This window comes from Prunus persica, chromosome G3 (assembly GCF_000346465.2).
Source record: "Prunus persica cultivar Lovell chromosome G3, Prunus_persica_NCBIv2, whole genome shotgun sequence".
NCBI lineage: Eukaryota > Viridiplantae > Streptophyta > Magnoliopsida > Rosales > Rosaceae > Prunus > Prunus persica.
This window is the reverse complement of record NC_034011.1, coordinates 11,725,800-11,751,404: the sequence shown is the minus strand read 5'-3', so window position 1 is coordinate 11,751,404 and position 25,605 is coordinate 11,725,800. Positions and strand designations below refer to the sequence as shown.

Below are 25,605 nucleotides of genomic sequence, written 5' to 3'. Positions count from 1 at the left end.
AGTCCTTACAAAACAAGAAGAGCAAGAAGAATTGTTAATTGATTTAATTAGTAAAGTAGAAAATTCAGAATTAAAATTAGAATATTTAAAGAAATTAAGAAAAGTCGTTGGTCAGGAAGAAACGAGTCAACACATCCCCCCGAAAATAAGTCTAAATACTACCTTAGAAAAATTCAACAAAAGAAAAGAAGTCACTTTACAAGATTTACAACTTGAAATAAAAACCATCAAAAAGGAAATCGCTGAGTTAAAACAGTTCAACCGACAATTACAAAGTGATAATGTTGAAATCAAACAAGACGTGATTAATCTACTAGAAAAAATAGAACCTAACAACAATGGTAAAAGACAGTTTGAAGACCAATCTGGAGATGAAGATGAACATTCAAGTACCAACAAAGCTATTAATTTAATCAAACAATTAAGTTTCCATAAATGGTATTCAACAGTCAGTATTTATATCAACAATTTTGAACTAAAAACAATAGCTCTCTTTGACTCAGGAGCCGACTTTAATTGCATTCAAGAGGGATTAATTCCCACTAAATATTACAGGAAATCAAAAGAATCTTTAGGAACAGCCTCTGGTAAACCACTGCACCTTAAATATGAAATCCCTAAAGCCCATTTATGCTAAAATAAAATACGCTTTAAGACAACCTTTGTCCTAGTTAAAGATATAACTAATGAAGTCATTTTAGGATTATCATTTATTGCCCTACTCTACCCTTTTAAAGTAGAATATGACGGAGTCACCTCTATCTAAATGGGAGAAAAGGTTAAATTTGAATTCTTAGCCAAGCCAGAATTACAAGCGTTAAAAGCCCTCCAAAAAAATGCAATCTCCAAATCAGTCAAATTAATTCAAATTAAAAGCAAGCAAGTCAACTTCCTTAAAGAAGAAATCAACTTTAATAGAATTGAACAACAGCTTGCAAATGAAAACTTGCAACTACAAGTCAAAAGTTTTGAAGAAAAGTTAAAACAAGAAATTTGTTCTGACCTACCTACTGCCTTTTGGCATAGAAAACAACATGTCGTGAGTCTTCCTTACGTCAAAACCTTTAATGAGAAACACATTCCTACTAAATCAAGACCAATCCAAATGAGTCGAGAAGTCATGGAATTTTGCAAAAAGGAAATTGCAGAGCTACTTTACAAAGGAATAATACGTAAAAGCAAGTCACCATGGTCCTGCCCAGCCTTTTATGTTCAAAAAAATGCTGAGCTAGAAAGAGGAGCACCCAGATTAGTCATTAATTTTAAACCCCTTAATACCGTTTTAGAATGGATTAGATATCCAATTCCTAATAAAAGAGATTTAATTAATAGACTAAGTAGTGCGGTCATTTTTTCCAAATTTCACATGAAAAGTGGATTTTGGCATATACAAATCCAAGAACACGATAGGTACAAAACTGCTTTTGTCACCCCCTTTGGTCATTATGAATGGAATGTTATGCATTTTGGCCTAAAAAATGCCCCTAGTGAATTTCAGAATATAATGAACGAAATTTTTAATCCTTTTAGTGAATTTTCCATAGTCTATATTGATGATATTCTTATCTTCTCTTCCTCAATAGAACAACATTGGAAACACTTACACAAATTCCTACAGATAGTCAAGAAAAATGGTCTAGTACTTTCAGCCAAGAAAATTAAGTTATTTCAAACTAACATCAAATTTCTTGGATTCAATATTCATCAGTCATAGATCAGTCCAATTAATAGAGTCATCCAATTTGCTGACAAAATTCTCTGATGAAATTCTTGATAAGAGTCAACTCCAAAAATTCTTAGGTTCTCTAAATTACGTTGCTTATTTCTATCATACTCTAAGAAACGAATGTAAACCCTTATTTGAAAGACTTCAAAGTAATCCTCCTCCCTGGACCCCCAGTCATACAGAAATTGTCAAACAAATTAAAATCCATGTCAAGACTTTGCCTTGTCTTAGTATTCCTTCGGTCGATTCTTTCAAAATTGTCGAAACTGATGCCTCTAAAATTGGTTATGGAGGTATCCTCAAACAAAGAGTCTCTTCCAATTAAGCAGAGCAAATAGTTAGATTCCATTCTGGAGGCTAGACCCAGTCACAAAGTAATTATGGTACTATTAAAAAAGAAATTTTATCTATTGTATTATGCATTTTGAAATTTCAAGATGATTTACTTAATCAAAATTTTTAAATAAGGGTTGACTGTAAAAGTGCCAAACATGTTTTAGAAAAAGATGTTCAAAATATTGCACATAAACAAATTTTTGCAAAGTGGCAAGCTATTCTAAGTATTTTTGATTTTGAAATTGAGTATTTGAGAGGAAGTGAAAATAGTATTCCCGATTTTCTTACCCGGGAATTTCTACAGGGAAACAAATGGCAGGAAAAGAACCAAGTAAGCAAGAAAGCAAATTAATCAGAAGCCTCCCAACTTCTATAAACCCAGTCAAATCAGAGCCTTCCCAGATTGTCCCTTACTCGGAACACTCACCAATTCAAATTACCAACAGATTCACTAGTCTAGGATCCACTACTAGTAGTCTTCGTCCCAATTACCAGTCAGCTCTAATTTCTAGCTACGATCCTTTTCAAGTCCCTACTCCACCTTCAACCCAGTCAACCATTAGTCACAAAAAATCCTCTCCTTATCACCCCAAAAGTAACACCAACCTCTTTATTATAGAATCAGGCTACAATAATCTTTCTAATCCTGCAAAAATTGCCAAAGTCTATTTTCCCCCCAATTTCCATTTCATCCCTCAACACCCATCAAAGTCACTTAAATTTTATAGAGATATTTTACTTGAAACACAAACTCTTGAAATACGGCCAATCAAATATAGAAATAACCCAGCAATCATCCTTTATCACTCCATGTATATTCACAGAATCCTTAGTCAATCTGATTGGGGTGATCGCCCCTACTCTCTCAGAACCCTTCAATCAAAAATCCAGTAAAGTTATTACGATTATGTTGAAGCCTAGAATGTTATTTTCCTACATCAAATAGAAGACTTCAATCACTCTTAGTTTGTCAACTTTGATAGTAAATTTCGAAGCCCTTTCCCATTCTGGTTTTCTTCCTGGTGGGAAAAGCATAGTCCAGTTGCTGAAATTCTTCCTCCTGATCTCAAAGACTCAGTCACCTATTTCTCCACTAAATACAAATTCAAAGAAGAAGACACTTTCTTCCTAGTCCTATTAATTTTTGTTGCCAAATACAAAGTCCCTTGGATCCTCAAATGGTCCTATCAAGTCAATCGCGAATCCAGAGTTCTTTTCAGACAAATCTCAGTAAAATGGTGGGATAAATTCAACCAAGAATTTCCCTCAGTCAAAGTTCCTTAGAAGCCTTCTACTTCAGGAACATCCCATTCATCATTACCAATTGAGGGAATATCAAAATCCGAAATTAAAGAATTGGCAAGACAACTAATGATTCAAGCCTCTCAGATGGATGATGATAAGGATGCCTCTCCACGGTCTCCTTCATCTCAGACCTCATCTTCCAGTAAAAAAGAATCAACTTAGAAGTTCAGATGGGTAGATTACCCGGATATTCAAGATCCATATGATCTCAATGAAGACTAGTAAAAGCAAAAGCAAGAAAGCAGAAGTAAAAGACAAGGTAAAAGAAAAACATAAGTGAAAGAAAGGAAAAAGCAAAAGTAAAAACAAAATGAAAGCAAGAATAATATTTTGAAGTCCCATGCTCCAACAATTAAAGTAAAGAGCTAAAGCAGAAGTCAGAAGACCCGTGCTCCAACAGTCAAGATTCTCAGCATCTAATGCTACCGACACTTCAATAGTTTGGATCTTTAAATAGAGGCCTCTTGGCCAGAGTCAAGCAGAATGTAATTTTAGTTTCTTAGTTTCAAAGTTTTCTCTGAATCACCTTCAAAGAAAGCTCTACTTGTAAAATATGAGTGCTACTTTCTATCAATAAAATCTTTTAGTCAAGATTTTCTGTAAGTTCTCTCATTTAAGCATTATTTTCATTTACGCATTTTATTTTAATATCATTATTATTACATGGCACCCTTCTGGTTCCTATATATATATATATATATGAGTTTACCTATTTATTTTATTCTTAACAGATAAAACAGGTCGTTTCGTGTTATTCGTGAATTGTAATAGGTCGTGTTCGTATTAGGTATTTTTCATCCATTAACTTAACGGGTCGTATTGTGTCAACCCGTTAATGACATGAATACTACATTACAAACACGACTTGTTTGCTAGGTCTACTTAAACCCTATCGGTCAGAAACAACAACATAAAACCCAAACAAGTGTACATAACTCGGCCATTTCTTTCAGTCTATGTTGCACAGATATAGATACGGGTACGTCGATACAACAAATCTCCAAAAACTAAGATACAGTTACAGATACAACACCGATACGGCGATTAAAAAATATATATTTAAAAAAAATATAAATAAGTAAATAATGGGCCCAAAGAATTATCAAAAAGTCTGGGCATCTGAGTTGGGCTTACTTATAATAACCCAATTTGGTTCTCATGCTTCTTATAGTGGTCTTTTTAGTGAAACAGACCTAGGTTCTAGCCCATTGTGAAACTTACTGTCTCTTTCACTCAAGTTATGCAAGTAAAACGATGCGTATTGTAATTAGGGCACCTAACATCATCTTCTTCACGAGTTAGACTCCTCTTCTTCGCAGAGCAACTGCAACTGGAGATTCGCAGCAGCTGCAAGCGCAACTAAGTTCTTTTCTTCTTCCTTCTTCTTCTTTCTTCTCTACCTCCGAAACCAGTAAAAACTAGCCTCTGTCGAAACCAGAAGAAGAAGCTAATTATATTGCAAAATAACCCCCGCCATATCCTTGACCGTATCGCTCGTGTGTCCATGGCGTACCGAAGGCGTATCGGATGGTCAACATAACAGAAAAGTTTGCCGTATCCTCAGTATCCGATACGAGCATACCCCTTCTTCCGTCTCAGTTTTTAGAAATGGTGGGGGTGCTTCGCTCTCTCTGGTCCTCCACCCGAAACTCTTTCTCTTCCTCAGCTTCATCCATCTCTCCCAAACCGTGCCTACTGCCCCCACGCGCCTCAGCACTCGCACGCGCCTTCTCGGCAGCCACTGCGGCCTCCGATGCTACTTCACCGAGCAGCGCGCTGAACCCAAGCCGGCTCCGCAACGTGGCGGTAATAGCTCATGTTGACCATGGCAAGACCACGCTCATGGACCGCCTCCTCCGCCAGTGCGGGGCCGACATCCCCCATGAACGCGCTATGGACTCCATCAGCCTGGAGCGGGAGCGCGGCATCACCATCGCCTCAAAGGTCAGTGACTTCCTACAGAAATGCAATGCAAATTGCAATCTAATCTGGTGGCGTGTTTTATTTTTCTTGGATGGATCCGAGGACTTGTTTGGTTGATGAGAAAATGGAAAACAAGAACCAAAGTTGTGATTTTGTATAGCACCCGTATGTAACATTGGAAAATGGATAGGGTGAGAAATGTAGAAAGCAACTATTAAATAAAGTGGGGGAACGTCTTTGTTTTTTCAAAATTTATTTGTTCTTTAATTTAGTTTTTTATTTATTGTCCAAGTTCTTTGTTTTTAACTTTGGTTGATTTTGGTTGTGATTAGGTGAATCTTGATTGAATTACCTTATAACTGTATGTAGGTTACATCAATTCCGTGGAAGGAGTATGAGCTAAACATGGTTGATACGCCTGGACACGCAGATTTTGGTGGTGAAGTAAGTGACTGCAGCAGACATTCATTTAGACTTCTAGTTGAGAGTGGAAGTCGGAAACAAGTTTTAATTTTTTCCCTTTAATGGATGAAATTGGTTTTCATTGGTTTTTGTTTAACTTTTTTTATGGATGGATTTGTAGGTTGAGCGGGTTGTTGGTATGGTTGAGGGGGCAATTTTAGTTGTTGATGCTGGGGAAGGTCCGCTTGCGCAGACAAAGTTTGTACTTGCGAAAGCCTTAAAATATGGGCTGCGACCTATTCTTCTTCTAAACAAAGTAGATCGTCCTGCAGGTACTTATTCACACTGGGTGCATCTTTAATTTGCAAAATTGAAGTTATATAATTGCATGAATAATTTTAGAGTGGGGACATTGATAAAGGGCGGACATGAGTAGGTTGGATGGGTTAGGAGGCCTGCTTGCCGAATTACAAATTCACTTTGTTCAAGGAAGACTAAGGGGTCTATCTTTGTTAGTCCAAGTTATTATTGGGTTCTTTGGGTTTTTCTGATCGCCAAATCATTGTTTCACGGGTGAGTGGAGCAAAAAAATGACATTACAATTCTCAATAACTAATTTAATTTAAACAAATATAAGTGCTTAGTTATAATTTAACAATATTGACTTGGAAAGCATTGCGGTTATTGCTAATCTTCTTATTACAACTAAATGATTAAGTCAAAGAACAGTATATGGAAATTGCCAGTGACTTCTCATGTTGTAACTTCTAAAGATTGGTACTAGAACTCATCCTAGAAATGGATTGGACAGTTGAAGACTTCAGACTCTGTTGAACTTTTAATTTGGGCTAAGAAATTATTTCCGTATTTGTTCAACTTATTAACTATACTTTCCCAGGTAGTTATTCAAACTTTGGGTTGTGTTTGAGTTGGTCGGGTTTGTCAAACCAAAGTGCTGATGCTTTGTTTGATAACAAACAAAAGAATGATAGTCAACTTATGATATGTAAACACATATATGTGTGCAAGAAGACACATGTTAACTGTATAAGAAAAGATGAGTTGTGTCAAGATGTTTTGGGTTGCTTCCTTGAAAGCATTCTGTTTGTGCATAATGTTTCTCTCCGTGTGCTGTGTGTCTAAACTTAATTTGTCTTATGTTTTATTCGGCATCCTGTTTAATTATTATTATCCCCTTTTACCATTTCACTTTACTCTTGCCATGCTTTGTAGGAAGCAGTTTTCATTAAAAAAAAAAAAACAGAAAAAGTAGGAAACAATTTTCATTTAAAAAAAGAACAGCTTCCATCCCTCAGATCATAACTGTTAAGCTGTATTTCCCATTTACTTGGGTTATTGCTAATGTTATTGGTTATTGTGGTTATGCAGTTTCGGAAGAGATGTGTAATGAAGTTGAGAGTTTGATATTCGATCTTTTTGCGAATCTTGGTGCTTCAGGTGTGGAAATATAAGAACAGAATATTGAGATTATAAAATCCCACATCGGGTATTTCAAGCATTGCACCACATTACATAATATGATGGACCTCTCCAGCCATTGATTTTGGGTTGGATACGCTAACTTTAATATGTTATGAAAATTCATCCACACGTCAGGCCCAATCTGGTCTCACATGCTCCATATTACCGGTATAATTTATCTCTGTGCCAGGTGAAGTCCTGACATACGTTAGTGGGAATGTTGAGATATTAAAATCCCACTTTGGGTATTTCAAGTCTTGCACTATAATATATATTATCCTGGGCCTCTGCTCATTTTCAATTGGTTTTGAGTTGGATGCTCTAATTTTAACATGATATCAAAGCCGGCAATTCATTCACATGTTCAGCACAATTTGCCACATGTGTTTTACACCACCTGATATAATTAATCCACATGTTTGTCCCAGTCCTGCCACACATGAGGATCTGACATTGGATTGTTGAAACCTTGCATCACAGTATATAACATCATGGGCCTCTTCACCCATTGCCAATTGGTTATGGGTTGGATGTTCCAACTTTAATTTCCATTGTCTTAACTTTGTATTAGTCAGATGAAAATCTGAATCAAAATATTTCCTATTCATGATTTAGAGGAGCAGCTAGATTTTCCTGTGCTGTATGCTTCTGCTAAGGAAGGTTGGGCTTCCACCACTTACACCAAAGATCCACCTGCTGATGCAAGAAATATGTCACGGCTGCTTGATGCCATTATAAGTCATGTTCCTCCACCAACAGCCAATCTTGAGGCACCTTTCCAGATGCTGGTTGGTATTCAACTGTTAAAGAATGTATTTGTTTATTTATCCTCACCCCACCCCACTTCCCTTTTTTGAGCTGAATATGTAGGTTGAATCCATTTTATTTTTTCTGCTTTTGGCTGGTCTGTTCATGCACTTTCCTCCTTGATTTATGAAGTGGTTTCTTTAGAGAATTCTGCTCGTACATTTCAAATTCTATGGGAAATGTGACCATCCCATAAATGAGGATTAGACGACTGCTAGTAATATTTGAAATTTCAACTGATTGTTAAGGTCTTGGGCACCGTAACCAATATCCTCTAAACTAGCTATTAGTGCATTGCTGATTATGATTTTCTTTTTTATCCTCTTCATAATCTTATAATGTGGAAATGCCTTCATGGATGGATTTGAAAGCTAGGCACTGGTAAAGCTTTTGGAAAGTTTGTTTTTTATGCTAATTTAAGTTCAGATTTCAATTTTGGAAATTTTATTACATTCCTGGGATTATGTAGATTTAGGATATTGTTCAAACCAAAATCTTCCCAACTATGTTGAATTCTGAATTTGTATGATTTTTCTGTTGCTTTATTCTTTATGAATTTGTATGATTTTATTTATTCTTTTTATTTTTTAGGATTCATGTTGCTTTATGGTTTATTGCTCTATAAATACAAGTTACTGGCAGAAGACTTCAATATTAGTGCATGAAATAGAGTTATTCACACTGGAGTGCAGTTGCACTTTCTATGTATAATCCAGCAATACATTGCACATGCAAGAAACACATAATTATGCTATCACCGGCTTTGACTTAATGGATAAATAACTTGTTTTTATCTTTTCTGTTCATTCCTTTTATTGTTCATAGTGTTGGAAAAATTGAAATAGCATTTATTGGCGTTGCTCTAAGGTTTCCATGATGGAACGAGACTTCTACCTTGGACGAATATTGACTGGACGGGTTTCTTCTGGCAGCATTCGCGTTGGTGACAGAGTTCATGGGCTGCGTCACAAAGATTCTGGGGTTGAGAAAATTGAAGAAGGGAAGGTTTGTGGCTGTAAATTTACCTCGTTGTAGTTGGAGCTCAAGAAATATTTTTCCCACTTGTAGTGCATCTGTACAATATTTAATTCTTTATCACAATGAGATTTTACCGATGTTCAGATAAAGCTCTTGTAGAGTTCACTATCAATGTCCTCGTTCCAACCTATATATTATTTGATCTATGTCTATGTGTTGGTTCAGTTAATTTGACTTATCTGAAATGGCATTAGTTTACTCAGAATGTTCTGTATTTGACTACTAGTGCTCTAAGCCTGCATTTTGTAATTTCTTAATTAGATTATTGAGGCTTATAGCTTTGTTTTTCTCTGACTAAGTATCTAAGATGAAAATATACAACCTCTGAAGCACCCTTGTCTCTCACAGTGATGGTAAAGTTTGAAAAATTCTTTTGAACACATAATAATACGAAATTCTCTGTTTCCTCTTTCTTCTCATGAACATGTTACAAACATAGACCAATATTTGTGAACATTTTGTTTTTGAAGAAGTTATTACTTTCTATTTTTTCTAAGGAAGCTTTATTAATCATCACAAATAAAAGAACTATAACATTCTTGAGGCAAATAAAAAATGAACAAAAGCTTATTTCAATGACTTTCTATGAAATATCAACATTAGGTATAATTTTTTACATAAGGAAAGAAGCTCAACACCAAATCGAAATATTACATGTAATTTTTTTTTTCTAAGCTAGTTTTTTGTTTCTCCATCTTCCACAGGCAATGGTACTAATTTACAGGATGACTGCTTACTTTTTGTAGGTTGTGAAACTGATGAAAAAGAAGGGAACACATATGGCCCTAATTGATAGTGCTGGAGCTGGTGACATAGTATCCATGGCTGGGTTGGCAAGTCCATCCATTGGCCATACGGTCGCAAACGTTGAGGTACACGTGGAAATTATGTCTATGGCCTTCACAAGTCTTTTCATTTTCTTCCCTTTGGTCTCACGTAATCAACTGATCTTCCCATTATTGTTTTTTTATTCCGATTTTCTTTTTTAAATCTGAATATATAATTACTTCACTATATATTTTCTTGTATCCCTTGTACTTCCGTTCCTACCTTGAGAAGGCTTGATACTGGAGCTCTCGCTAAGGTTTTTCAGTTCCTTTCTTGCAGAGTCATAGGCATACACCTTGGTTCCCTTCTAATATAATTATTTAAACTGATCCTAGTTTGTGTTAACAAATTATTGATGGCCATTGTATAAGGCAAAGTGTAGGTGCTTTGTGTCTTGTTTAACATTTGAGTTTGAACTTTTCAAATAAAAATTAAGGCTGCTTGTACCATGGTAAAGCGTTTGATATTTTGATATTCTCTGTACATATATTTGATATTCTGTTTGTTCATTTGAAATAGTTTTGGTGCATATAGTGATGTAGAAGTTTATTACTTTAAAGTTATGAGAAGCTTTCACCATAGTAGGATTGCTTGATGTAATGCAGTTCAGTGAGGACTCTGGATATTGTGGTAATGGGTGGGAATGCATTCTTGCGCAGTTAAGGGTGGTACCATCAGAGAACAAAATGAGTTTTCTTTTTTGGTAATTGAGGACAATGTGAATTGAAACTTAGTCTTGTTAGACAATTTATGACGAATGGCATGTTTACTTACAAGTCATGGGAATAAGAAGAAAGGGAATGATTGCCATTCCTGACTTCCCTTGCGTTAACTTACACATAAAAAAATCATTTAATACACAGGTCCCACCTTAAAATCCTTAATCAAATACCCCAAAACCAGAAATCAAATCAACTAGGAGGGGATAGTTGATCCGATTCCCATTCCTGGTTTATTCTAGTCTCTTCCTTATTATTCCCATTACTTATGAACAATCATGCCAGAAGTGTGTAAAAAGTATTTTAATTTTAATTCTTATGTCATAAAAGTACTTGTCGTTGGTTGAATTGGATTTCTGATTTATTCTGATACTTTGTTATAAAGTTAAATAGGTCAATGAAATTGAGTATTTACAATAATGACGCAAAGAGAAGAAATGGGTAGGGGCTTTATTAGTTTTTCATGAAGAAATGCTCCAAGTTTATTTTTGATATATGTCAGAGGGATTTTAGATACACACAATATGTTGAATGCCAGAGTTTTGTAGAGGTTATTATCCTCTTCTAATGATGAGAAACTTAGGTCCCTTTGGGAGGAATTATTTCAAACCTAGGAATTCAGTTAATATTATATAGTTAAATTGCTTGATTGCATTACTACAAAACCCAACTATTTGTATTTGTATTAGAAGGAAAGAAAAATTGAAATTATTCATTATATTAGCCATTTCAAATATATTTATCTAGTCATTTAAATCTCAAATATATTCTATTAGTTATAGTTTTAAACTAATTTAGCTTATCGAGGCACAAAGGAAAAACTAATGGCATGTTTACTTACTTGGAATGGGTGATCTCTTACCCATTCCTTCTCTCTCTTATTCTTGACTTCCCCAATTTTTGCCTTCCCCATTTCAAGTAAGTTAACATGCCATACCTTAGCCTATTGTCAAATCTAAATCTTTATTTTTTAAAATCATTCCATCCAAGTGGAGTAGATTATTGTTGCTTCCCAATTCGATATAATCAACATGCTCTGTGATTTACTGTTTGTGCGCTTTTGATTAGTTTATTTTTGAATAAGTAAATGTATATAGATGAGACAAACAATCTACCGTTTACTTAATGTCCCTCACAGTGTATAATTGTATTTAATTGGCTTAATAATCCATATCTGTGGGTACTAGTGTATGAGAACTTATACCACTTACTAAAATGAGGTGCTATGGATTAGTGATACACGTAAAAAATCAATTATAGTCACTAATATAGTTAGACATGCTCTTAATAGACAGATGGGATTTGCAATCGAATGTAATATCTGTTCAGGATCATGGGATCCTTTTCTTTCAAGGATGTACAACTTTTGCACCATGTTATGTCTGACTCTGTTTGCTCTTTCTCTTGGGTGCGATTTGAATGTCTATGTAGGTAGTCTACATCACTTGTCTTTTGTCTTTCAAATTAGTTACTGAAATGATTTTATCTACTTTTGTCTTAAGATGATAGTAAAACATTATGATGTGTAATTCTTATATTGCATCATTCTAAGGGTTTATATGTTTTTATCTTTCTATAACGCGTCATAGTGGTACATTTTGTTGAAAACTGACTTATGGTTGCATCTGATAGATTATGATTGCATTACCCACCGTTGAGTTGGATCCCCCAACTATTTCCATGACTTTTGGTGTTAACGACTCTCCATTAGCTGGTCGTGATGGTACCCACGTAAGTCATGATTTTTCCATTTTGATTTTTTTGCAATCATTATATATATACTATATATTTTTTTAATGCCCTTAATTTGCATTTAGCTATTTACTTGTCACATTGATAGATGTATTCATTTTATTTTTCTCATTTTTGGTTTCAAATCATTTTTGTATGAATAGAAAATCAGTACTTGCTTTAGAACTAGGATAAGCTATGAAAAATATATAGATAGAGCACATACAGTAGAGATATGAAAGTTTGTATTGTAATCTCTTATTGTCATCTATGTTTTCCTAAATTTGACATTAAAGTGGGATGTCAATTTTTATGAAAAGTAGGGTTTGAATCACATGTCCAATTGAAAATATATAGGACATAAGGACGGTAGAAATATGGCAGGTGTCCAGTGACTTCTTAGTTCTAAGTAATGAATTTCATTCAACTTGCATAATAATACATCCTGCTAGGAATACTCTGTATCAGTCCCAAGCCAGGCTAATGTCCAAAAATATTTTTTTTTTACCACCAACCTGTAAACGCCCTAGACATGCTCTAGGCAAGTGTTATTGGGGTCACAATACATGTTGTGCCCTTTTTAACATGGTCATCCGTCACTCTATGTATTTTCATTCCACTTAAATGTAAGCAAAAAACTGATGACCGCACCTGTAAGAATGGGTTGCACTTGGACCAGTCTACATTATCTGACATACTGATGATGTTATAATTTGCAGCTCACTGGAGGAAAAATTGGTGATCGGCTATCAGCTGAAGCGGAAACCAATCTCGCCATTAATGTTCTTCCAGGCTTGTCAGAATCATATGAAGTTCAAGGGAGAGGAGAGCTTCAACTAGGTTTGTTCCTTTAAGTTCACAATTATTTTCGCAGTTTCTTGTTTTCTTCCAAGAGACAACTTGTCAACCAAATATATAGCCGACGTTTTACTGACACGGCTCTCTCCACTTGCATCTCTACATTTCATTGTCAATTACGTTTAAACATATCCTCAGTGTAGTTTTCATGATGTGTAAAACAGGTATTTTAATTGAGAATATGAGGCGGGAAGGCTTCGAGCTGTCTGTCTCACCGCCCAAAGTCATGTGAGACACTGATTTTTGATTTATTGCTAAGTAAATGTGATTTTGTTTACATATATATGGATTTCCCAAATCCAGGGCTTTTTATTATAAAGAAAAAGAGATATTGAGGTTCTGGAAATATAATGGTGATCAGTTTAGAGTGTTAAAATTATGAGTAATGCTATTTGGACACACAACATTGACCACCTTAACTGACCACCTTATGTGGTAACTGATGCGTCATGCCATGTCAATTAAAAAACAAAAATGTGACATGGCATAAGCAAAGATTAACAGTCAATACATGGTAAAGGTGGAATGAAGAGTTCTTTTGAACATTTTTTTTCCCAATGTTTTGTTCTATGCTTTGGAAAAAAGGTCTTGTGTTATAATTTTACTTTATCTGATATCCTTAAAAAAAAAAAAAAAAATCATTGATTATACAGTAGCAGGTCCTATTTTCTAAACTTCATTTTGTTATATCTACTGTGCGTGCATTAGTGTATGTGTATAGAAAATTAGGAACGCTATGCAATATAGCAAGTGATATAGCGCTATGTGAGCACTGATATGTGCTCACGCACCATATGATTGTTCTTCTATCCTTGGTTCTGTTGAATTACTCATTTTGACAGCTTGAGCAAAGTTTTTTGTTTTTTGGTACTGAATCAGGTATAAAACGGAGAATGGTCAAAAGCTTGAGCCAATTGAAGAAGTTACTATTGAGGTAAGGAATTGCAGATCTGAAAATTGTGTGTTGTTCCTTTCAACAATTGAGACTCGTGTATTATTGTTGCAGGTAAATGAAGAGCATGTCGGGTTAGTTATGGAAGCCTTATCTCATAGGCGAGCTGAGATTGTTGACATGGGTCCTGTTCCAGGAAGTGTTGACAGGACTAGATTGTCTTTGACATGCCCATCAAGGTTCTCTTACCCTCTTAATGTCAATTCTTCTTTCTGCTTCATTGAGCCTATATTATTTTGCCACATAAACAACAAATTATCCGTTTAGCATTTGATAGGTTGTACCGTTTATACATTTTTCCATATTGATAGTCATCAGAACGAAAATCACTATGTCCATCGTACTCATTTGGTCTTGTGGTGACTCTTTACCATTATTGCACATCTAATGTTACATTGCATAATCTTTAACCATGTTTTATCTATGCAGTCAACTAGTTTCATCACCATTTATGATTTATATCTGGCCTAGTGATTTATAGTTTGATTGGCGATACATTCTATTTAAATAATAGAAATTGATCTTCTTTTGTGTTGTATTCTTCAGGGGTCTGGTTGGTTACAGAAGCGTGTTTAGCAGTGACACACGTGGAACTGGATTTATGCATCGCGCTTTCTTAAGTAAGATTTTCCCGTCTTGTTACTTTTATCTCTGCATTCCCTTTGCATTTCGGTTTTGCCTTTAAATCTGTCATGTAACTGGGACTGGGGCCTCGTTGGGGAGGTAATTCTTTTCCTAGTTGGTCATCATCTAGTTCTACATTTTCTGGTTGCTTGGATTTAACATGGTTCTCTGTCCAGGTCTAGACCCTGACATATGGATGTCCTTGTTTTTGTGTCTGGACACCTGTGCCTATATGTATATATAGTGATATATGCATGCATGTATAACTCATGCATATGTATGTTTACGTACTCATAGTGTATGATACTTATGCATCTGATTAACAGAAAATAAGAATTGATTTTTTTTATTTTATATTGTGTTTATTTTTTTTAAATGTGTATTTTTTTAAATCTGATTCTCAGCCTGGTTAATAACAGTTATTATGGTCCAATCAGATGAATCTTAATTTTGCAGAATTGATTTTGATCTATTCGAGATGGGAAGAAATGAACATAGTCATGCTGAGTAAATTGAAATATATATATAGAGAGAGAGATAAACACGAACAAGTAGTCAATTAAACATGTAAAATAACAGAATAAGCACAAAAATCAAAAGAGAAAACCTAAACCAACAGATAGTACAGCAACACAGAAAGCTCAGCACAGAATTCCCCCTCCAATGAAGAAAAATCACACTAAAATTAATGTTCTTGGAATGTTTTTACAGAGAAGTCCAGAAATAATTTTGTGGCAGTACCTTTTCCAATCAGTTTAAAACCAAATGAAGCAACTTTCAGTGTTTTTCCTGACCCAAAATTAAAAAAAAAAAACTTTCAATTTTTCATTTTTCCCTAGATTGTAAAATAATTTTTCTGTAAAATGTAACGTACCTTGTGTTCTGCTTGGTTCAGGATATGAGTATGGATACAGAGTATGGCAATTTGACCAGAATGTCTGTTCCGTTAAATTCCCAATACGCATTGCAGTTCCTATTATGATCGCAACTGTTATAAAGTATTATACCTTCATATTTGGAGAATATACTTCTAAAATGTGATAATGCGGAGGGTGAACCACTAGCGTGTTCTGAATTAAAAGCACTAAATACTAATTACATTCCTCTTGTTATAACTCATCCATTTTCTTTTTCTGGTATTCAGTCTAAAATCAAATGTTCTACTGTTTAGCTTTTTTTTTTTGCTTGACTGAATTTATTTGTTATTAGCTTTAGATATTGTTTTTTTTTTAGTTAAGGCGGCTGTTATTTTCTTTTATTGCAATTTCTCATGCATGTTATCTTTTTTTACACAGCCTATGAAAAACACAGAGGTCCTCTTGGAAATGTCAGGAAAGGAGTGTTGGTATGCGTGTACTTGCTTTTTGATTTATGATGAACTATTTGATTCTACACTGTTTCTGAAGAATAAATATCTGTTAAGGTTTGTTAAAAATGTATTTTTCAAGTTAACTGCTCGTCTTGAGGAGATGTATAGCTTAAATATTGGAGACATCTCAAGAGAACCACTTTTTATTTTTATGATCTACAGTTGCTTCATGATTGATGCATATTTCAAACATTGACTATTTTTTAAGATAGGAATATGGATGTAACTCTTCATCATAACATATAATGTTAAATCTTCTATGTGTTACACCTGTTGTTTACATGGAAGTTGTATGTGTTATATGACTGGTATTTTCCTTCTTTTTACTTAATAGGTGTCAATGGGCTATGGTACAATCACAGCCTATGCGTTAATGAGTTTAGAACCTCGAGGAACTCTTTTTGTGAATCCTGGCATGGAGGTTGGTACATATATGATCAGTTTTGTTTCTACCTATCTTTTAACTTCCCAAATCTCTTTAGTTATTACAGATGTGGTAGGTAAGGATCCTATTGTTTATGCTAATTACGTGTATTCTAGATGATAAAAATACATTCATATTGACTAAAGGATGCTTGTTTATTTTGAGAAGATTAAATTCATATTTCTTTAATCATTCGCGCTCTCCATATTTCTTTAATCATTCGCTCTCTGTCACAGCCATCTTTTTCCAACTCCAAATACTCTTAGACCCTTTTTCCCTACAAATGTGTGGTCCTGTTCAGACAAAAAACAAAAAGACAAAGACAGAAAGAGAGAGAGTGTGGTCTTGTTCTTCATCTCTATATAAAGAAGAGAAATTAAGGACAGGATAAAATTGATCACTCTCTAATTTTTGGGGCTAATTAACTTAAACAGGATGGCCTATGATAAAAAATTTGTTTCAAATGGGTTAAAATTAATAACTATAGTGAAAGGATGAAAACTGTGTTTCCTATGCTAGGTAGACTGGGTAAGCGGTTATTTGATTCAAAGAAATTATAGATCCTAGAGTACCTAGTAAATGAACTGGATAGACGTGGTTTTGTTTGTTTGATAAAATTGTTTCTCTTTTGTTCATTAATTTGCAGACATATGATGGCATGATTGTTGGCGAACATTCGAGGGACACGGATCTAGATGTAAGGAAATTATGTGCTTTTCATGTTATGAATTGTGTTATATTTATGTTATTAAAATTGTGGTTTGTATAGTTGACTGACCTTGCCAATACAGGTCAACCCTGTAAGAAATAAGGAACTTACAAATGTGCGTGCTGCAAGCAAGGATGAGAATGTGAAACTAGCTCCTCCTCGCCTTGTATGTATCAACCAAGTTATTCTTCTTTAATCTTTGTTGCATACAGTTTTCTCCATGGGTTGTCTAGCATGCATTATATAGTCACTGTATTGAAATAAGGATTGTTTTGTAGCCTAGCCATATTTTAAATTGGGCAATGTGCCCTAGCGTAAATTTATCCATCATTAAGGGGATCAAGTCTATCTATAGATGGTCTACAATTTGGAAATCCTTAATCCTAAAATATATTTGACTTGATATTCAAAGCAAGCTAGTGTTAACATTCTTCTACAGTCAATCCCCCAGCCTAATATAGGGGCCAACTTGATAGCACTTCTGTAATATAGGCTGGTTATTAGTCATTTAGTTGAATGACTGATTATGGGTTCTTTAGCTTAGTCCATTAGCTTAATGTAAGGTCTGACGGTTTAATAAGCTAAATTTGATTCTTATTGTCTGATTAGCATAATTCAAGGCTTATCTGGCAAATTTGTGTCTTCTGGCCATGCATTAAACACCCATGTGCTCTATTGATAAGTAGTGTAACTCAATGATCGTCCTCTTATTTTTCTGATTTGTTTTTTTTTCCTCTAACGTGTTGCCCTTACCTACTTTGAACACACACACACACACACAAAACAATAATATGAGGAAGAACAAAAGGTGGCCAACTTATCTCTAGCTACTATGTGATAGATATGTTGAAATTCTTGTGGTTTTTTCTAGTTAAGATCTCACCTCAGTTTTTTTCCCTGTGGAGATTCCATCTTGCCTCGCTGAGATCTCCATCCTGATGAGATCTCTTCTTGGTTCTCGTCTTGTACAGATCTCATCTCCATCCTGGAAGTTGTTGATATACTCTCCAGCTTGAGAGGGAAGCTTCGTTGTTATAGGCTGATAAAAAAAACAATTAGTCATTTACTTTAGTGCTTTACTTAACATCTGATCGTTTAATGAGAAAAATTTGAGGCTTATGGTTTGATTAACTTAATTCTTGTGTGATTAGTGACTTCGTGTCATGTATAAAGCACGCTTGTACTCTATTGATAAGTAGTGCACTACATTAATCTTCCTATTATGTTCCTTTTTTTCTTTCCAAACGCATAATATTCTGTTGCATTACATTTTAGAGAAATTCTTTAAAATTTGTTAGTTTCAACAATGGATTCAAAATGTTCAAAATATTAAGAACTGCTGGAGAATAAAAATGCCACTTCTATATTCTGCTTTTCTGCTTTTGGTAGTAATAAACCCGCCATTAATTTTAGATAAAGTAAAACCTTCGTTGTGTTTACACTGTTCATGCGGTTGCTAATATCTGAAAGCATTTGGGTGCAGATGACTCTTGAAGAAGCGATAGGCTATGTAGCCTCTGATGAGCTTATTGAGGTACCTCCTGATTTTAATTTTATCCGTCCACTTGTGATTAATTGTGAACAGTTGTCATATGTTGCCATATAAACTATCAGCTGAGGTCCGTTGGGTAACATTTTTTCATTTAGTTTTTAGTTTTTATTTTCAAAGAGGGAGAAATAAGAGGATAGTGAGAAATAGAGATGATATACCTGTGCGATGGAGAATAAAATGTGGAAATTATAAATGATATATGCATGGGATGGAGAATAAAATGTGCCATGGTTCATACAATAAAACTAAAAATAGAAGCCTTTTGTTCCCTCCCTCCTTCCTGTGCCGCGCCGCCCCCCCGGAATTTCTTTTCATCCTCAATCTTTAATTTAGAAAATAAAATAATTAAAACCAGAACATTACCGAATGGGTGCTAAGTTCCTCGTTATACGTATTGTTGCAACTTTCTGGTTCCCGAACATTACAGAATGGTGCTAATTTGTAGTCACATTACTTATCATATGATGCTTTTATTTCTGCAGGTTACACCGAAGGCCATTCGGTTAAGGAAAAAATATATGGACGTTAACAAGCGTAAAAGCATGAGTAAACGGCCAAAGGAATAAATCTTGCCGTTCGTGCAGTTTTGTAACTTCATTAGGTAATACTTAAATGTTTCAAAACGGGTAATTATAATACGCACCCAACTGGTCCACCTCAATTTTGGTGGGAGTGTCACGGAAGGCATGTTCTTTAACAAACATGGATGAGCAAAGAAACTTGATGTAATAAGTGTTAGATTTAATTATATAGTTAGCTATCTTATTGGGGCCCTTTCATGGCGTTTGCCAAATTTTGGTGATAACATTATTATCTTATGGAGGTTGAATTTCCGGACTTGGTGGCTTAGCTTTTGCTCCAATCAATTGCATGGGACAGTGACTTGGAAAACAGTGCAGCAAATGCTTATATTTCAGTGCTCTTAAGTGTAACTGGCATTGCGTAGTCTATCGGGAATTGTTGCATTTACAATAAGTCAAGAAAACGTGTGTTATTTGTGAAAAATAGTTATATACGTGTATAATACTTGAATATTAAGTTTGCATTCAAAGAAACGCATATTCTTTTGTATTTTTGCGATGTATAAGGAACCTCTGCAATGAAATATTATCACCATTTGACAAACAAAAAAAAAAAATCGACATAAAATCCTTATTGAAGATGCTCCTTTTTGCGTAAGTTTCATAACACCATATAAATATTAAATAAAAGTCATGGAAATTGTGAGAAAAATATGGAAATCTATTTTTTATATAGAAAAATTCATTTCATTGAACTCCAAAAAATGGGGAAGAAAGAAGGTATCAATGTGCCCTCGTTAAAATCTTTCCAAAGAAAACATGGGACAAAACCACGGGATGGGAAACCCGATTCCATCCGGTATAAGAGATCTCGTTCACGGAGGCTAAACTGTGCAATAAGATGAGCAGAGTATTAGCTTGGCGTGGAATATAGGAAAGAACAGTGGAAGGTACTTGCAGCAGAAGAGTGCGAATTTCCTCCACCAAACTCCCTTCCGGAGCTAAACAGACTTCCTCGTTGTTAATCAATTGTACAACATTCAAACAATCAGTTTCAACAAACAGGGTGTAGAGCTCTGTGGCATGGATATACACCATGCCAGGAGCTCGCATAGCCACAGCTCCAAGTTAATTCACCATTGGGATCACGAACCACAAAACCAACCCCCTTGGATCCATCTTTCATATCTACAACCTCATCCACATTTAGTTTTAAAAAACCATTAGGGGAGGCTGCCACCGTACCGTAATAGTTGGCATGGGGGAACTCGGAACTCCTATTATGACATTCAGTTATACGTTTAACCTAAGCATCATAGCTCCTTTAACTGTTCCAGCAATCTACCTAGGAAAGTTGGATTATAACCAAATAAAATAGCATTGCGCTCATTTCATAACATCCAAACTGTAATTGCAAATACGGGTAATTGGTCCCTAGAGAACACCTCCAGCGCCGCTACAAGTAGAGATTTCGGCTCATGACTTTATGAACATAAGAGGCATAACAGAAAGCCCCACCCCCTCCCAGACTTGCCGACTGCTGTCACAATCAAACATAGCATGGGTGGATGTTTCAAGAGCTGTAAGGCAACGAAAACAAACAACATCAGTGATCAGCCTGAGCCGATAAAGTACATCCCTTGATGGGAGAATAAACAACATCAGTAGCAACCCAATATCTACTTTTTACACTGTATGTACCATTCGATGTAAAGTGTCACATCCTTCTATCCAAATTAAAATTAGAGATAGGAATAGAAATAATAAGCTCTTCCTCGAGAAAATTGAAAACTTGATAAATCTTTGGTATATCCCAACCTCCGCTGGCGGTGAGTAGTTCAGACACTCGAGCATCAGGATCTAAAATGGCCCATGACTGAAAACGATCGAGGCCCGTTGCTGTTAGGACCATATACCATGACTATCCCATCCCACCTGTAACTGCTGCGACTAGGACTGGACAAAATTAAGTATTTGGATTGAAATTGATGTCTTCTCAAGTATAATGTTTGTCCTATGCAGAGCAGACAGTCCTATAGCAATGGTTTGTAAACACACGGGCATGTGGAATCCAAGAATCTCCATAAATTCGAACCAACCGTCCGTCGCCAATGTGCAAATGGAGGCCAAGTTGTAACAGTTCACGTCCCCACAAGATGGACAGCCACGTAAAAGATGGGTAATCACCATGGGAAGCTTGTAAGAAATCTGTATCGAGGAAGTACCGTGGTTTGAGCATACAAGCTGCCAATGAATTGGGGAACTCCAACAGGCGCCACCCTTGCTTGCATAACAGGGCATGGTTGAAACTACCCAACTCCCGAAAATCCATACATCCATTAATTTTAATTTTATTATAGTACATTGAGCTTAGACCCATAAAATTCATTTTAAATCACCAACAACCCTTCCCTTTATTTTTCTATTTAAAATACCCAATTTTTTCAAATAATACCCATAACTAGAATCCAACTAAACAAGTTACCTAACATAATTTATAATCTGATTTATTATATTTTTCAGATTCCAAAACTACCCTTATTTACAAGATAACGTGTTATGTGGGGGTGTATTAACTCTTGGTTCTTGAGTTTATTGTTTTGATTTCCTCCCACCGAATTAGCCTGCAATTCTATACTCTTTTGCATAAGTTTTGATTATGAATTTAATTTGCATAAGAGCATGTCCACCCCAAAAGGCTAAGGCAAGGGCAAGGCAATGATTGCTACTATTCACGTGAATAGTGACAACCTTGCCTTTTTTGGTTCCACTCTAAAAGGCTAGGGCTAAGGCAATTACTATTTATTATACTTTATTTCCTATTTTTTTTTATACTTTAAACCATTAATTTTGATAAGCTTTTCAGATAATATTTTCGGTTGCCATATGTCACTATTTATTATAAAATTATCACATAAAATTTCAAATAACATTTTCGGATAAGATTTTTGGTTGCAATGTGTCCATCATTTTTCAGAAAAGATTTTTGGATGAAAATCTCGGTTGCCACGTGTCTTATTCCAGATAAAATTTTTGGACATTCATTAAAAAAAATTACAATATTATATTTATTTTCACCCTCTAAAATTGCGCCACGTGTCCCATGTCAGATAAGATTTTCAGATATTTAAAAAAAATTATAATCTCATATTTCAGATAAGATTTTCACCATCTAAAATTGCGCCGCGTATCTCATGTCAGATAAGATTTTCAGATATTTAAAAAAAATTATAATCTCAGATTTCATATAAGATTTTCACCCTCTAAAATTGCGCCATGTGTCATATCTATCTTCTGAATCCCTCTATAAAACTACACCATCAACTCATATCTCTCACACCATATCTTATATATTCCTTCATTTCTCAAATTTTACAAAACATATTCTACTCTCAATGTCAAACTTGAGGAGGGTGTTGGAGCGGCAACAGTAAGAAGAGGAAGAAATCTGGCACAGACGTGCTGATGAAGATTGGGAGGCTGATGAAGAAGAGGAAGAAATGCTTGTAGTAGTGGTGTGTATGCTTAATCAATCAAGGCAACACCGCCGTCATTGTGCCCCGAATGTGGACAGACATAGGAAGTCTCGGGGTAAGAATCTCTTGGAAGATTACTTTATCCCAAATTCGTTATATCCTGTTTCTAAGGTTCGACAGAGATATAGAATGTAGCCACATTTGTTCTAAAAAATCATGCATGATATTTGTAATTATGACACATACTTTATTCAGAAGTATGATGCTGTTGGAGTTTTGGGTCTTCTCCCTGAGCAAAAACTTACAGCTGCTTAGCAGATGCTTACTTATGGGGCATTTGTAGAGCAGGTGGATGAGATTTCAAGGATGAGAAAATCAACTATCCTAGAGTGCTTGGTGAGATTCTATGATGCAGTAGAAAATTTGTACACGAGGGAATACCTTCGCAAACCTAGGCCTAGGGACCTGCAAAGGCTTCTACAAAAAGGTGAGGCTTGAGGTTTCCCATGAATGATTGGAAGCATCGATTGCATGCACTGGCTGTGGAAGAATTGTCCAACTGCTTGGCTAGGAACTATGGGAATCGAAAGGGCCAAAAAAGTATAATTTTGGAGGTTGTAGCTTCATTCGACTATTAGGTTTGGCATGACTTCTTCGGAGTTGCCGGATCTCAGAATGACCTCAATGTCCTTGGTCAATCCCCGGTGTTCGACGATGTATTGCAAGGTCATTCCTCCCAGCTCACGTACCAAATCAACAATACCGTATACTCTAGTGCATACTATCTTGCCGATGGAATTTATCCTAGGTGGACGACATTCGTGAAAACAATTTCGAATCCCCAATCTGAGAAGGAAAAAAGCTTTGCTGCCTTTCAAGAAGTTTACAGGAACGGTGTTTCGGTATCTTGCAAGCTCGTTGGGGTATTATTAGGGGTGCTGCTCGGATGCTTGATGAGGAGGTGCTGCGGAGCATTATGATAACTTGCATCATCCTCTACAACATGATTGTGGAGGGTGAGTATGATTATGATGCTCTAGAGGTGTTTGAACCTGATCCCATGAACACGGTGTTGACAAGAATATATGAAAGGCTGATGGGGCCAAATGGACAACCAATGGAGCCCGAACCGTTAATTCGGGATGGTCGATACAACAACCCCATGATTGATCGTTATCAAGAAATACAATCTTCATATGTTCACGAGAGACGTCAAGTTGACTTGATCGAGCACTTGTGGAGATGAAAGGCAATCACAGTGGATGAAGTCAAGATTAGTGCTTTGTTTGGAATTATGCTTTATTTTTTGTGTGGTGTTTTTTAGAATTATGCTTTATTTATTTATTATGCTTTTAAGTATGGTTTGTTTTGTGTGTTGTTTGCAATAAATTAAGGTTTGTTTTTAATTAATCTTTGTTTTGATGTGCAAATGTTTTTAATAAATAGTCATATTATTTAATGCTTTTTTTATTGAACAAAAAGGAAACAATACAACAAATTAATACATATGGCAAATCTTTCAATACAACCTAATGGTTTTGATCATTTAACCAATCCGTATTGCTAGGTCAGTCGTCATGGAAAAGTTTTCTTCTCATCACATCCCTTCGTTTTAGCTTCCAATAGGCCTTTGTTTCAAGAGACATATGGCTCGTATCCATGGCCATGATTTTCATCTCTCTATGCTCCATGTCTTTTTCTTGTGCTTGCTACTGTTGAATTGCAAATGCTTCATGTCGTGCCATGTCCGCTTCTTCTCTTTTCAAGTCTCTCTCAATTCCCAGTCTCAATGTTAGTGTTCAGTTGGACTGTTTAGGGGCTTGGCAACCGACGAATGTTCCATGACTTGAAGAGCTTTCTTCAGGATAAGAGGCCAGATGTGATTTTCTTAACTGAAACGCGGATGACTACGGTACAGATGGGAAAGTTTCATACAAGGTTAGGTGTTGGTGGGGTGGTTTGTGTTCCCCGTGTTGGTTTTTCAGGAGGGTTATGTCTACTCTGACGATCGGGGATACAGATTGATCTGCTCTCTTCCTCTCCAGGACATATAGATGTTCGGGTTACTTTGGCCACTTTTGAGTCTATTAGAGTGACTGGGTTCTATGGACATCATGACCACACCCAGCGTCACCATTCTTGGGAGCTACTGAGGCATTTGTGTAGGGTGGGTACTGGGCCCTGGCTGTGTTGTGGGGACTTAAACGAGGTCATGGAATGTCATGAGAAGAGTGGGAGTCGCTTGAGAAGTGATGCGCAGATGGAGGACTTTAAACATGCCATTTCAAATTGTGGTTTGTTTTAGTTTGAGTTCACAACTTACGCTTTCACATGGAGCAATAAAAGGAAGGATGCAGCTAATGTGCAGGCTCGGCTGGATAGAGGTTTTGGAAATTTAGCATTACTGCAAAGCTGGGGCAACTTCACGTCCCATCACTTAGTTTCTTTCTCCTTTAACCACCATCCAATTCTTGTTGCACCTGACAATCCGCAGGGTGCCAATGATAGACTTTCTAGAGGTCATCGGCGTTTTTAGTTTAAGGAGGCATGAACTATTGAAGTTGATTGCAGTGAGGTTGTTCGTCAAACCTGGCAGAATACAGTGTCACCCATTCATAATTTAGCTAAATGTGCAAACAACTTGATGCGTTGGAGTGCCAGGAAGTTTGGTCAAGTTCCCAAGAAAGTTAAAGAACTACAGGTGAGGCTGGCAAATCTCTAGTCGGAAGCGCCGTCGATACAGACTTTTCATACCTGTACCCTGGTCAAAACTGAGCTTGATAAGTGTCTTGAACATGAAGAAATCTATTAGCAACAGAGATC

At 35.9% G+C, this 25,605-nt stretch overlaps 1 protein-coding gene across 2 annotated transcripts; it reads left to right on the top strand.

The window, feature by feature from the left end:
* On the top strand, positions 4,618–19,856 carry LOC18781062 (GTP-binding protein TypA/BipA homolog). Of its 2 annotated transcripts, XM_007213534.2 has the most exons (19): positions 4,618–5,311; positions 5,660–5,734; positions 5,874–6,024; positions 7,082–7,150; positions 7,790–7,962; positions 8,849–8,986; positions 9,766–9,891; positions 12,199–12,297; positions 13,017–13,137; positions 13,320–13,383; positions 14,035–14,089; positions 14,162–14,286; positions 14,654–14,727; positions 16,027–16,076; positions 16,435–16,521; positions 17,171–17,221; positions 17,316–17,399; positions 18,717–18,767; positions 19,268–19,856. In XM_007213534.2, exons 1-19 carry the CDS (start codon positions 4,895–4,897, stop codon positions 19,349–19,351), a joined length of 2,094 nt encoding a protein of 697 aa, XP_007213596.2. In that variant the 5' UTR covers positions 4,618–4,894; the 3' UTR covers positions 19,352–19,856. The 2 variants fall into 2 exon arrangements, with proteins under 2 accessions (XP_007213596.2, XP_020415215.1); XM_020559626.1 differs by lacking the exon at positions 7,082–7,150.